Consider the following 12,986-nt stretch of genomic DNA (forward strand, 5'->3'; position numbering starts at 1 on the left):
GGGGTGGAAGACTCTGTAAACATCTGTTAAGTCCATTTGTTCAAGAGTTCGCTTGTGTTGTAGTATTTCGATGCTTATTTTTTGTCTAGTTAACCTATCTATTTGTGACAGTGGGGTGTTGAGGTCCCCCACTACAATTGTATTAGTGCACATATGACTTTTCATGTCCGTTAGTATTTGTTTTATATAGTTGGGTGTATTAGTGTTTGGTGCATAGATATTTATGATTGTCACCTCTTCCTCTTGGATTATTCCCTTTACAAGAATGTAATGTCCTTCTTTGTCTCTCTTAATCCGTGTTGGTTTGAAATCTACTTAATCTGCAAAGAGGATAGTTACTCCTGCTTTTTTTCGGGTTCCTGTCACATGCAATATTGTTTTCCACCCTTTAACTTTCAGTCTATGAGTTTCCTTTTGAATTAAATGTGTTTCTTGTATGCAGCACATTGTTGGATTTTGCTTCTTGACCCATTCTGCCAGTCTATTTCTTTTGATTGGTGAATTGAGACCATTAACGTTGATGGTTATAACTGAAACATATTGACTTATCATTGCCATGACTTTTTCTTTTTGTTAGGTTCTCCCCGTTTCCATTTAATTTCTTGTCATGCCAGATGGGTTCAGTCTGTTTTGCTTCCTGGGGTTGTGATCCTCAATGTCTGTTCCTAGGATATTGTGTAAAATTCTTTGGAGTGCTGGTTTGGTATTCACAAAGTTCCTAAGGTGGTCTTTGTCATGAAAGTATCTTATTTCTCCATCCATTTTGAAAGATAGTTTTGCAGGGTACATCAATCTGGGTTGGAGGCTGTTTTCTTTTAGGGCTTGCAATATGTCACTCCAAGCTCTTCTTGCCTTGATGGTTTGTGTTGAGAAGTCTGCTGTGATTCTGATGGGCTTTCCTTTGTATGTGATTTGTTTCTTTTCTCTGACTGCTTGTAGAACGTTGTTCTTCTGTTAAGTTTCTGAAATCTTAAAAATTATATGCCTATGTGTAGATTTTTTTTGATCAAGGTTGTTTGGAGTCCTATATGCTTCACTTATCTGTACGTCAAGTTCTTTTCCCCTGCTTGGGAACTTTTCTGCCATTACTTCTGTGAAGAGTTTTTTATGTCATCTGCACTCTCTCCTGTTTCTTCATTGACTCCAATGATTCTTATGTTATTATTCTTTGCATCATCTAGCAGCTCCTGGATTGATTTCTCATGTTCCCTTACAATTTTGAAACAATTTTTCTTTTCCTGGTCACTAATTGCAATCCTATCTTCTATATCTGAAATTGTATCCTCACATTGGCTCATTCTGCTGTGTAGACTTTCAATGGAGTTTTTCTTCTCCCAGAAATCTATTTGCATCTGTTTTATGGATTCCACTTGTTTCTTATGTTGGGATTCCATCATGTTCCTCAGCTCCTCTCTAGATTTATTAATCATGTCTTGCACTAGGAGCACAATTTCTCCTGTTATCTGAGAAATTATTTCTGAGAAATTATTTCTGATTTCATTTTTTCCAGATCCCCTTTTGTTGCCAGTTCAGTGGGTCCAGGTGGTTGAGTATCAGAGTGTTTCATCTCATTTCCCTTTGGGGTTGCTGTAGGTGATCTGGAAGTCTGGTTTTGAGATTTATTTACGTGTTTTCTCATTTCGACTGGGGGGGGAAGGGGGGTGCTGTTGACGTCCGGCTCACCTCCTCTGAGCTGGGAGAGGTGGGCCAAGGGCCGTGAGCGGCATTAGGGATGGTGGCCCAAAAGCCCTTTCCTCTGGGCCTGGAGCGGTGGGATGTTTGGCGGCCTGGAAGCCCCTTCCTCTGGACCAGGAGCAGTGGGCGGGCAGCTCAGAAGCCCCTGCCTCTGGGCAGGAATTCTTTAAATGCTGAGAACTTGATTAGCTCCAGTACAGTGGTCTGGTGGTCCGGTGTCCTCTGTGTCTTTGTTGTGTGGAACCAGGTAGCTGTACGGAGAAGAGGCCAAAGGAGCGCAGGGCGGGGGCAGTGGATTGCGCCGGGGCGCGGGTTGATTCGGTGTTTTCCGCGGGACAGGCAACCTCGGGACCGAGTCCACAGACCTGCCTGTCTGCAGCGGGCTAATTAAGAAATACATTATTTCTCATGGGAAAATTTGTTTGATACTCATTGGTTTTAGCATGAGTACCAAGGTATGACTATACTTTCACCCTTGACTGAAAGTTTCATGGGACTAGAACCTTCTCTATTTACCCACCACTGTTTTCTCACCACACAAGAAAGAGAAGTTATTGAGATGGAGAGGGTCCCGCCTCAGGCTTTTCATCTGCCCCTGATGTAGAAAGGCCAGTTGCCAATTCCCTTCCAGCTTTCACAAGTTGAACCCTGCCTCTCATGCATCTGTTCAGATAAGCCAGTGCTGGAAAAGTTTGAGAGCTTATTGTTCATGATATACAATTGATTGCAATTGAGAAATTACTTGATTTGTTCTCATGAAGTTATATCACATCAAGTCTTTCTGGAGAAGAAAAAGGGATCAGTTAAGAGTAGAAACAGAAAAGCTGGTGATTTGGTAGCCAAATATTTCCCCAAAAGCTGTTTGTGTGAATTTAACTTTTTTAAAAATGAAATTTAGTTCCACCTAAATGAACATAGTCAATATTTCTGATTTTGTCGTTAGTTTGTAGCTAGGATGTGAGTAGTAGTAATTATGTAATTCTGCATAATTTATGTAAATTATGCAGGAAAATGTGACTAGGAAATCAGGTCCTGTGTGATTTTAAATAAAGTATGGATTCTTCAATGAAAAGCATTTCCTTTGGGAAATAATACTATGCTTATAATCTCCTTGTCTCTTAGGAAATAATCTTTTATAAAATAATTGATCATATTTTACATGGAAACGAGATCAAAGTGATTCCGTGAGTATTGTCATGAAGTAGCCACAGGAGTTGCCATTTTATTTTTGCACACAATCATTTCTCTATACAGCAATAATTTTCTTTCTTCTAATCTTCCTCAAGGACACCTCCTGCAGACCACTGGACACTCATTAGTGGGCTGCCAACATATGTTGCTGAAAATGGATTTGTAAGTTATTGGACAAATATAAATTCTAAATAATATGGCATGAAACTCTTATTAACAAAAATATAGATACAACTGACAAAGTGAGAAAGCACCAGGAAAGGTGAGATGATCACTTCCTTTAGAACAGGACATAAGGGAGAAGAGATTTGGCAGTTGAATACAGATTAACTGGAGACTCTGAAACTCTGTATAAAAATATTTAGTCAATGTGAAAAAGATTCATCCATCCCTCATCTTATTCTGTAGCCATACATACTTCAGACATGCTTTTATAGTCAATGCTATGATTCATTCTAAGTTTAATTCTATCTCTAGTACCTTGATTAATTTTTGACACATGAGAAAGAGAGAGATGAACAGATAATAGGGCGAGAACTTCTGTGGGCTTGGGCTTCTAAGATCTTCACTCAATTCTAAATATTCTCTTGGGGCCCAAACATAGGATGAAACATGTATTGTTAACAGAAAGGTCAGAAAAGAGAAATGAGCTTTTTTTCTTTTTTTTTACCTCTTTAAACCACATTTGATGGATGATCTGCCCATAAAATAATGTAATACATTCAAGTTAGTTTATAAAATTAATGAATGGCACAAATTATTCCTTAAATTTTTAGGTTATAAATGCTCACAAAAACTTTGAAATATTTTCACATTTTCTTTGTAAGAATAATACAAAAATAGTTGATGTGGTTCAAGTATTCTTAGAAAGAATTTATCTTGGGGCCATGGGGTTAAGAGGGTTCGTTGTGGTAGGTAAGGAGCCCACTCAAATTGACTAACAAGATTGTTAGATTTTTAAGAACTATTGGCAACTTAAACACTGCATGATGGGAGTATTTACACTATGCAGATGGGCAACAAAGACAAACTAGGGTTCTCCCAACCCCTGCCCAAGAGAGCCAATTCTGCTGGTTCTTCTGGAGATAAGATTTGCTCCCATGAATTTGAACACATCACTTAGCCTCTTTGGATTTTTATTTCTTCATCTTTAAATGAGGAAGCTTAAACTTAATCATTGATGCCCTTTCAGCCTTAAAATTCTGTGGTTTTAAGTTTCTACTATAACGCTGGTAGAAAGAAAGATACTCTTTTATTAAGATCCATTTGTGGAAATAACTTAAATTACAAGTAAGTTAGAATGAGTAAAAATGGAATGACTGCTTCTCCTTATGGATGTGAGCAATGGCTTCTGAATTTCAGTAGTTGAAGTGATATCTCCCCAGTGAATCCTTACTTTGGTGCAACTGAAAGGCTGCCTGGCTCTTTCCTTCTTCCTCTAAGCCACCTTCTTCTTCCTTGGATCCCACTTAGGAGGAAAAGAAGACCAATCCTAGCATCACAGCTCACACCTGCCCCAGAAGAATGGCCTTTCTGTTCAGGTTTCTCCTCCCCTGGGCCTAAACAGCTAGTGTTTTAGAATTTGAAAGGAATTGGTTGAAAGCTGAAAGGAGCAGAGATGGTGCTTACTGACACTCAGTGACGAAGCAGAAGAGAAGCTAACTTCAATGAGTTGTTAGCAAGTGTGGCCGAGCCGAAGTCCAGTGTGGATAATTTTGCCATAAGCAGTTAAGAATCGTGTCAGAAACCCTCACTCCTGATGCACTCTGTCTTATTCTCCTTTGTGGGTTTAAATGACTCCACTACAAGATATTTCAGGACTCTTGTCTCCTCTTGCTTACAGATATGTAACATGCTAAATGCCCCTGCAGACGAATACTTCACATTCCAGGTAACTGTGCCCTCAACCAAGCCTCATCTTTCAGGGCTGGAGTGGGAAGTAAACACTCTCTCCTTTCCTCAGTCCCCAGAGGCTTCCATATGGTCAGATATGGCCTACAGCCAGACCAAGGGCCCATGCCCCACTCACTCTGGCTGGACGAGTAGTCACCAAGTGGCAGATTCTTCAATGAAAGAAAAAGGAGCTGGAGAGAAGGATATGAGAGGAGACAGGGATGCCCACCACTCCTCCATTCTCTCCCACATCTGGTCCTCTAGTGGCAACAACAGAGCCTAGAACATCATTGAAGTTCAATAAATGTGCTTTGCATGAACAGTTGGCTGGATACATCCTATGACCTGAATCCAGCCCTGCTGGCTGCTTTCTCAACAATCCTTCCCTGCCTCTAATTACAACTCTAATCAGCAAAGGAAAATATTTTTATTAGTTCCTGCATTTTATCTTTCTCTCCTAACATTCAGAGACCCAGTTCCCAAAGAGTCCACCTCGGCTCACCACAGACAAGCCACTGACCCAGTCGCCCTGGGTTTGCTGACCTGGCTGTCACAGCTGCTGTGGTTTGAGTGTGTCCCCAAAAGTTCATGCGTTGGAAACTGAATCCCCAAATTCATATGTTGATGGGCCTCTGGGAGGTAATTAGGGTTAGATAAGATCATGAGATTGTTGTCCCCAAGATGGCTTCATAAGAAAAGGAAAGAGACCCAAGCTCACCTCTTGTCATCTCATCACGGGATGCTCTTTGCTATATTGTGAGACAGTGAGAAGGCCCTCACAAGGTCATGGTGTCACGATCCTGGGCTTCCCAGCCTCCAGAACTTTGAGAACTGAAAATTTCTTTTCTTCATAATTTACCCAGTCTATTCTATTATAGCAGCAGAAAGTAGACTAAGACAATGACTTTCTGCTTGGATTTGGCTACAGGACTTGGGGGCTCATTTCTTCTCTTTCCAATTTCACGTAATTCACCAAAAGGCTGTCACCTTTACTATCCTGCCCCTACACATCCTTTCTTCTTACTTGCCACCCCGCCCATCCTCCACCTGTTCCATCCACCACCATTCCCACTGTACTGTGGAGGATAAGCTGGCATTGCCTCCGCAGCTTCTTTCTGCTTGCTGGCACTAGTTGCTCTGTGTCCTGCATTTAACAAACATCTAGTTAGTCTTAATCCTAGTCACACGTGGAGAATGCCCTCTCTGATGGGCACCGGTAGTTGCTTGTCTTCCTATTTCTCTTTGTTTCTGTCTCTGCTTCCCCCTTCCCTGCCCCCCAGATCCATTTATGGCTAGATGGAAAAGTCAGCCTTGCTGTGTGAGTGGTGCACCTCAGCAAGTCACACTCCTTGCTCAGTGATATGGAAGGTTCCCAGGATCTGCTTGCCATCCCTCTACTTACTGACATGGATACACACAAACACCATATGGTTGTATTGGCTCTCATTTCTTCCTCCCTGCAACTGAGGCTTACTTGTGACCACACTGTGCCCAGCCCTGAGGTTTATGTCTATGGAAAGTGATTTCCAGAGTAGAATGCACAGCAAGAAAAGGGGAACAGTGCTAGGGGAACGCTGAGCAGTGTTATCTACACAGGCAGAGGGACAGACCTGGCCCAGGTGAACCAAGTGCTCATTAAAGCCTGAGGGGCCATGCTTCCTGCCATCCCACACCACAGCTACTGCAGGAGCAGACACACAGAGGGGCAGCCTTCTTGACGACCCCAAGAGGAGGCTGGGGATTTCCCTGAGGCCCAGGACTCCCCAAGGTACGACAGACCTCTAGTCCATGGTGATTTCTCAGTTCCCAGGGAACAGTGTGGCACCCGCAGAAGGGGGCTCCTCAGAGCTCCAGCCATCTGGCTGCCGCTGTGCTCCACAGGCCATCCGCACATTGGGTCTGAGGCTGGCCCTCCCCAGGCTGCTTCCAGCCAGTGACTGAGCATGGTAGAAATGGTAATATAGGCCCATTCCAGGGGATAATCAGACTCTCCTGACAGGCAACATTGGCCAGGAATCTCTGACAGCCCTGCAGACTACTCTAGAACTGCACTGTGGTCTAAGCCGCTACGCCTGCATTCTGCCCCTTCTCTTTAGCCCAGGCCAGAACTGCAGCTCTATGTAGCAGCCTTCTCAGCCCCCTGAGTCTCCCTCCCTTTTTTCCTCACAGGCATCACCTGTCCATTGTTCCTCCCCAGGGTGGGGAGGACATTCTCCCTAAACAACCCCCTCCTTTTCCCATATTTGTTCTCTACCTGCTCATGCCCTACCACTTTTCACTGTTCCCTTTTGCACCTGATAAGTTTGATAAACAAGCCAATAATCTAAAATGAGCTACTGTCAGGATAAACTTGCAAAGGCCATGGTTCTCAAATAATGCTTTTTGGGACACACTGTATTTGATTCCTATTGCTGGTGTAACAGATTACCACTCAATGGCTTAAAAAAACACAAAAAAATACTATCCTGCAGTTCTGTAGGTCAGAAACACAAAATGGGTCGTATTGAGCTAAAATCAAGGTATTGGCAGGACTATGTCCCTTTTGGAAGGCTCTAGAGGAGAAGTTGCCTCCTTGCCTCCTCCCCCTCCTAGAGGTTACCCCTATTCTTTGGCTTATGGCTCCTTTGTCTTCAAAGCTTGAGCAATCTGATCGTTCTGCCTTTGCTGTGTCATCATATCTCTTTCTCTGATTTTGACTCCATCCTCCCTTATTACTTTAAAGAATCCTTTTAATTACTTTGGGTCCATCTGGAAAATCCAGGGTAATATCCCTGTCTCAAGGTTAGTTTAATTCTAATTGGTACTTTAATTCTCTGTTGGAATGTTAGGGTATCATATTTACAGGTTCCAGGAATGAAGATGCAGACATCTTCAGGGAACGAGTGTTCTACCACACTATTCCTTAACATGTACTAAGGGATTCTTCCTTTAAAATCAATTAAAATGATCTAATTTCATAGAAGAAAAGTACATAGAATTTTCTCAGTTTTAGATTTTTATCCTACTATTTTTTCTTAAATCTCAGATTCCTTCTGTCACTTTGCTGTCAAAAGCTCTAATTAATGAGAAAATGCATGAAAAAAACAGGTGGCAAATAAATATTTGTTTAGTTTTTTATTTTTGGTACCGGGAATCGAACTCAGGACCTTGTGCTTGCAAGGCAGGCAGCGGCTCCACTGAGCTAAATCCCCTGCTAAATATTTACTAAAACACTGCAGATGGCAAGTGTAGTCTCAGCACTCAGGAGGCTAAGGTAGGAGGATCACTTGAGTCCAGCACAAATTCAGGACTGGCCTGGGCAACAGAGCGAGACTCCCATTTTGAAAATAAAAACAAAGCAAAAAACATCAATAAGGAGTCGATGAAGCTTTTTTTATTTTGAAAGCTTCAAGAAACATAATAGGTACTTAAGGTTGTGAAGTTATTTTGCACACATGCAGGATATATTTTCCGTTAATGATTTTGTCCCTGATCCATACAATGGTATAAGTATATAAATATTTCTCAGAGTTTTCCAAGCTTGAAGACTTGGAGAACACTATATACTGCATCTTATTTTCCAAAGTTTTGACCATTAGGGCATACAAATTGAAGTTTAGCTTTCTCTGCTTTTCATTTCAATTATAAAGATTAGTGATAAAGAATAAACAACTTACTTGTATTATTTGTTTACATAGTATTTGTTTACTATTATATCTTAGCACAGTGCCACCCTTTATGTGAAATTTAGTAGTTTAAGCAATAATGCTTGCCCTTTGATAACTAAAAGACAGACTCAGAGACCAAAATCAACAATTTTAAAGCATTTAGAAAATATCTAGATGCTAAATTGTATGATCCAGGAAATAAGTGCTATTGGACTATTGAAAAAGAAAATTTCCGTATGAGTTAGAAAAGTTAAAGAAGGCTTCGTGTGAGGGCTAAAACTTAACAAAGGCCTCTAAGGATGTTTAATAAGTCACAAGGGGCTTAAAGAACCAACCAGTATGGTGTGGTGAGTGCATGGTTCCCTTTGCCTTAGCCACATGCTCTGCAGATGCCATAGGTACTTCTCATACATGAAAGATATCAGAATTCCCTAGAGAAATGATTTAAAATGCATGCCCAGAGACTATATACATGTTAAAGAGAACCTGTTGCATGTGGTCCTTGAGCCACACTTTGAGAAACAGTCTTGAACTTTTATGCTTGCATCCTCCCCCACTAATTGCAAGTAGGCTGAGGGTGGGGTCTATTATTTATTCACCTTTGTAACCCCAACAACTAGCCAGGTCCTTGGCACATCAACAAGGCTTTACAGACATTTACTAAACCCAATGTACCATAAAACAAAAGACTGTCTTGATGGACCAGTCAGGAAAACAGAACCACATTAAATATTTCAACAGAGAGAATTTAATATAATAAATTAGCTAAATAGGCATTTCAGGCCATAAAAAAGTGAAAAGGCAACAGTGAAGTTATATAGGGTTTAGAGGCTCTTTCCATCCCTGGAGCTGGGGAACAAAGGGAGAAGGTTAGAGTTGTCAGAACAGACATTTGGTTTTAGTTCTACTATACCTGATTGGATGCCATAGAGCATTTATAATGGTTGTACAGTCATAGTCATGTTCTGACACAAAATGGAAATTGCACATGTAGCACTGAAATATTTACTTAAACTAAATGGTGGGTGGTAGGGTAGTGACTACTCAAGGATGTCATGTGGTAAGGAAATAATTCTGTATTCTTGATGCTAATAGTGGTTGAAAATCAATACATGGATAAGCTTGTGTAGAACTATAAATACAAATATATACACACACATATGTATGTGTGTGTACATATAAAGATGATGAAATCTAGGCCGGGGTTTTAGCTCAGTGGTTCTGCCACCTGCGAGTTCGATCCCCGGTACCAAAAATAAATAAGTAAAGATGATGAAATCTAAATAAGCTCTGTAGATTGTATACTGTTATCTAGTTTTGATTTTGTACTATAGTTACACAAGATGTTACCACTGGCAGAAACTAGGTACATGAGACTTCTCTATACATTTTCTTGCAACACCTTATGAATCTATAACTATTTCAAATTAAAAGTAAAAAACTGAAATAAACTAAGTTATTTTCTTATTGTTTGTAGAAAGGACCTGTAGATGAAACTGGTTGGGTTATTAAAAATGTATTGTCCCTGCCTATTGTCAACAAGAAAGAAGATATTGTGGGAGTAGCTACATTTTACAACAGAAAGGATGGAAAACCCTTTGATGAGCATGATGAACACATTACTGAGGTAAGCATAATAATAAAATAATGGAGGCAAGGAAAATTCATGAAATAATGGAGGATGCATAATTATTTGTTATTCTGAAATGATATTTTGAAGGGCAATTAAGACATGAGTCACACATGGTTGTAACCAAAATGTTGTTTTGTCGTTTCGATTTCCTGAGTTCTTCATACTGCAACATTTTTTATTAAAGGTTGAAATGTAGCCTAACCCAAAAGCTTTCTAATTCTAGAAAAACAGGAAAGAATATTTCTGTCTTTTTTCTTCTCCTCCTCCTTACTATTCACTCTCATTCTCATTTTCATCTCATTTAGCCTTCTGTCTAATTTTTAGGTCCTGTTTTATTCTACTGGTGTTTGTAATTTCTCCCCTGCAATAGGAGACTCATAGTACATGGCACTTTGAAAAGCAAGGGGTTAGCAGAGTTTATTGTCTAGCGTAATAAGCTCATGTGGTTTTTCTTATATTAAAATAAAGAACTGGGGGCCAGGGTTTTAGCTCAGTGGTGCTGTGCCTGCCTCACAAGCACTGTGCCTGCCTCACAAGTGCCAGGTCCTGAGTTCGATCCCTGGTACTGTTGTGCCCAGATCGCGAAGTCCCCAAAGACCACCAAGGAGCTGATTCCGATGTAAACACACGAGGGTCGTTTATTCAAGCTCGAGCAGGGGCACTCAACTGTCACCGACGCAGCGGATCAGGATTGAGAGCCCCGAATTCCAAATCAGCAGGGTTTTTATTGTGGCTATAGCAAGGTTTGGGGATTTTCCATTTAGCAGTTACATGATTGGTTGATATTTAGCAAGTATGGGGTGTACATGGGGGGGGGTTGAGGGGTGGCTACATGTAGATTTTATGGGAAAAAGGAACAATCAGCACATTGACAGAATGTTCTATAGATAATGGGCCCGGGAGCGTCTGTTTTCTGGGCAGACAGAGGATTGAGTTAGGAGCTGTGTCCTTTTTTTATCTGTTGTCTCACAGCAAGGACATTTTATCATTAGTTTATGGGCACAAAGGAGACTAGGGGAATAGTTGACTTCAGTGAAGTGGAATTTATGTCAAGGCCACTTTACTGTCTTATTCCAAGATGGAGTCGAATTTTAAAATGGAGTTAGTTAGGTCTCACAGTACCAAAAAAAAAACTTTCTTTGGGCTGGAGATTTAGCTCAGTGGTTCCACCACCTGCCTCACAAGCACAAGGACCCGAGTTCAATCCCTGGTACCAAAAAAATAAATAAATAAAATAAAATAAAGAACTGGGGTCTTGATGGTAGAATAGAGGCTGACTCACAGGAAAGCATGCAGATGTGCCCCCAAATCAATTTTCCTCCAACTGTAGAGAATCTGAATCACTTTTTATATATTTCAGACTCTCACACAATTTCTTGGATGGTCTCTTCTAAATACTGACACCTATGAGAAAATGAATAAGCTAGAAAACAGAAAAGACATTGCTCAGGAAATGCTTATGAACCAGATCAAAGCCTCTGCTGATGAAATTAAGTCTGTTTTGGTAAGTGGTGAATTCAGTCTGTTGGACATTAGGTGATGTGAATGTTAGCTTCTGGAAACCACCTAATTACCCAGGAGTCTGACAAATGAGAAGAGATTTAGCCTGTGATAAAGAAAGGAAGACAGAGAAGAAGAGGTGAAAAGTGGAGCTCAATGGCTCAGTGTACACAAACCTTTACTGGTGTCCATATTGCTTGGTTGAAATGGTGCTTGGTTGAAAACAGTTCCTGGGTCTAAAGAGCTGAAGCAGCTCTAAATTTAACATCTAAATTTAAGTATATTAACAAGGAAAAAAATATTTCCAGGAAGAGCAGTGTAGCAGTCAGCTATTTTTATACAATGCTGTCTAAAAACAACCATAACATAATAAACATCTATCTCTCACTCCTCATTTGGGAGTTGACTAGGCTTTCTTTTACCTTGACTGAGTGTGGCTCTAAGCTGTGAGTTTGGATTTCTCTTTGGGTCTCTTTTCTTCTGTGGACTAGCCACTGCTTGATAAGTGCTCTTCTCACACTAGTGACAGAAGTGCAGAAAGGAAGCCCAACTGTTGAAGCACATTTCAAATCTTTGCTCACATTACAGTTACTTAATTTATCATTTATGAAAGAAAGTCACATGATCAAGACATGGATGATGGAGGAGTTGGTGGATTTTTGCTCAGCATTCTGGTTACCACAAAGAAGGGAAACTATCCCATACCCACTATCTCTATTCCTTGCATTTCCCTAGCTTTTAAAATGTGTGTAGTTTTGTGGAAGGATTTTGTTTTGTTTGATTGGTTTTGGTTTTGCTGGGTGGGAAGATTGAGAGTTAAAACATACTTGATTTGAGAGTCTGAGATATTAAAGATGAGAAAGTATAGAGGAATCATGAGAAATTGCTATCAGCTACTAGAAAAACAGATGTAAACCACTCATTTTTTTTTCTTTATTACCTACATACACATAATCCACACCTCCTTTTTGCTGTTCTTTTTGTGATGACTACTGTTACACTTTGGGAGACTAGAGAAATCAATAATATTTGATTATTTCTTGAATAGAATTGTTCATAATAAGGTTTTTGTATAAAGAATATGTATTTATCATGGACTTTTTTATAGGACATTTTAAATATATCTTATCTGATTTTAATATATCAGAAATCTTCATAGGCATTTCACACCTCAACTGCTTTTACATTTTAGAAATTTAAAGAGAAGTTAAATATAGATGTAATTGAAGACTGTGAAGAAAAACAGCTTGTTAAAATTTTGGTAAGTGTTTTTCTTCTCTCTCTGATGCCTTTTTAATAAAATATATTAGAACATGCTTTCTCAGTTTTCAATAAATATTATGTTTCCTTTATCTTGACACTTCTCAAGGCCAAAAACATAGGAGATCTTTGCTAAATCCTGATCTTTTGATTTCCTGCTTTTCTTT

At 40.1% G+C, this 12,986-nt stretch overlaps 1 protein-coding gene across 1 annotated transcript in view; it reads left to right on the forward strand.

Annotated features, from left to right (window-relative positions):
- The window catches only part of Pde6c (phosphodiesterase 6C), a 71,220-nt gene that overhangs the window by 26,353 nt on the left and 31,881 nt on the right, over positions 1-12,986 (forward strand). Inside the window, 6 exon segments of the mRNA XM_087184939.1 lie at positions 2,818-2,879; positions 2,982-3,048; positions 4,730-4,777; positions 9,904-10,053; positions 11,420-11,563; positions 12,752-12,820. Of these exon segments, the coding sequence (XP_087041065.1) occupies positions 2,818-2,879; positions 2,982-3,048; positions 4,730-4,777; positions 9,904-10,053; positions 11,420-11,563; positions 12,752-12,820 (540 nt within the window).

This window comes from Heterocephalus glaber, unplaced genomic scaffold, assembly GCF_053883595.1.
Source record: "Heterocephalus glaber isolate CG9 unplaced genomic scaffold, H.glaber_assembly_v1.0 deba00001497, whole genome shotgun sequence".
NCBI classification, from domain to species: domain Eukaryota; kingdom Metazoa; phylum Chordata; class Mammalia; order Rodentia; family Bathyergidae; genus Heterocephalus; species Heterocephalus glaber.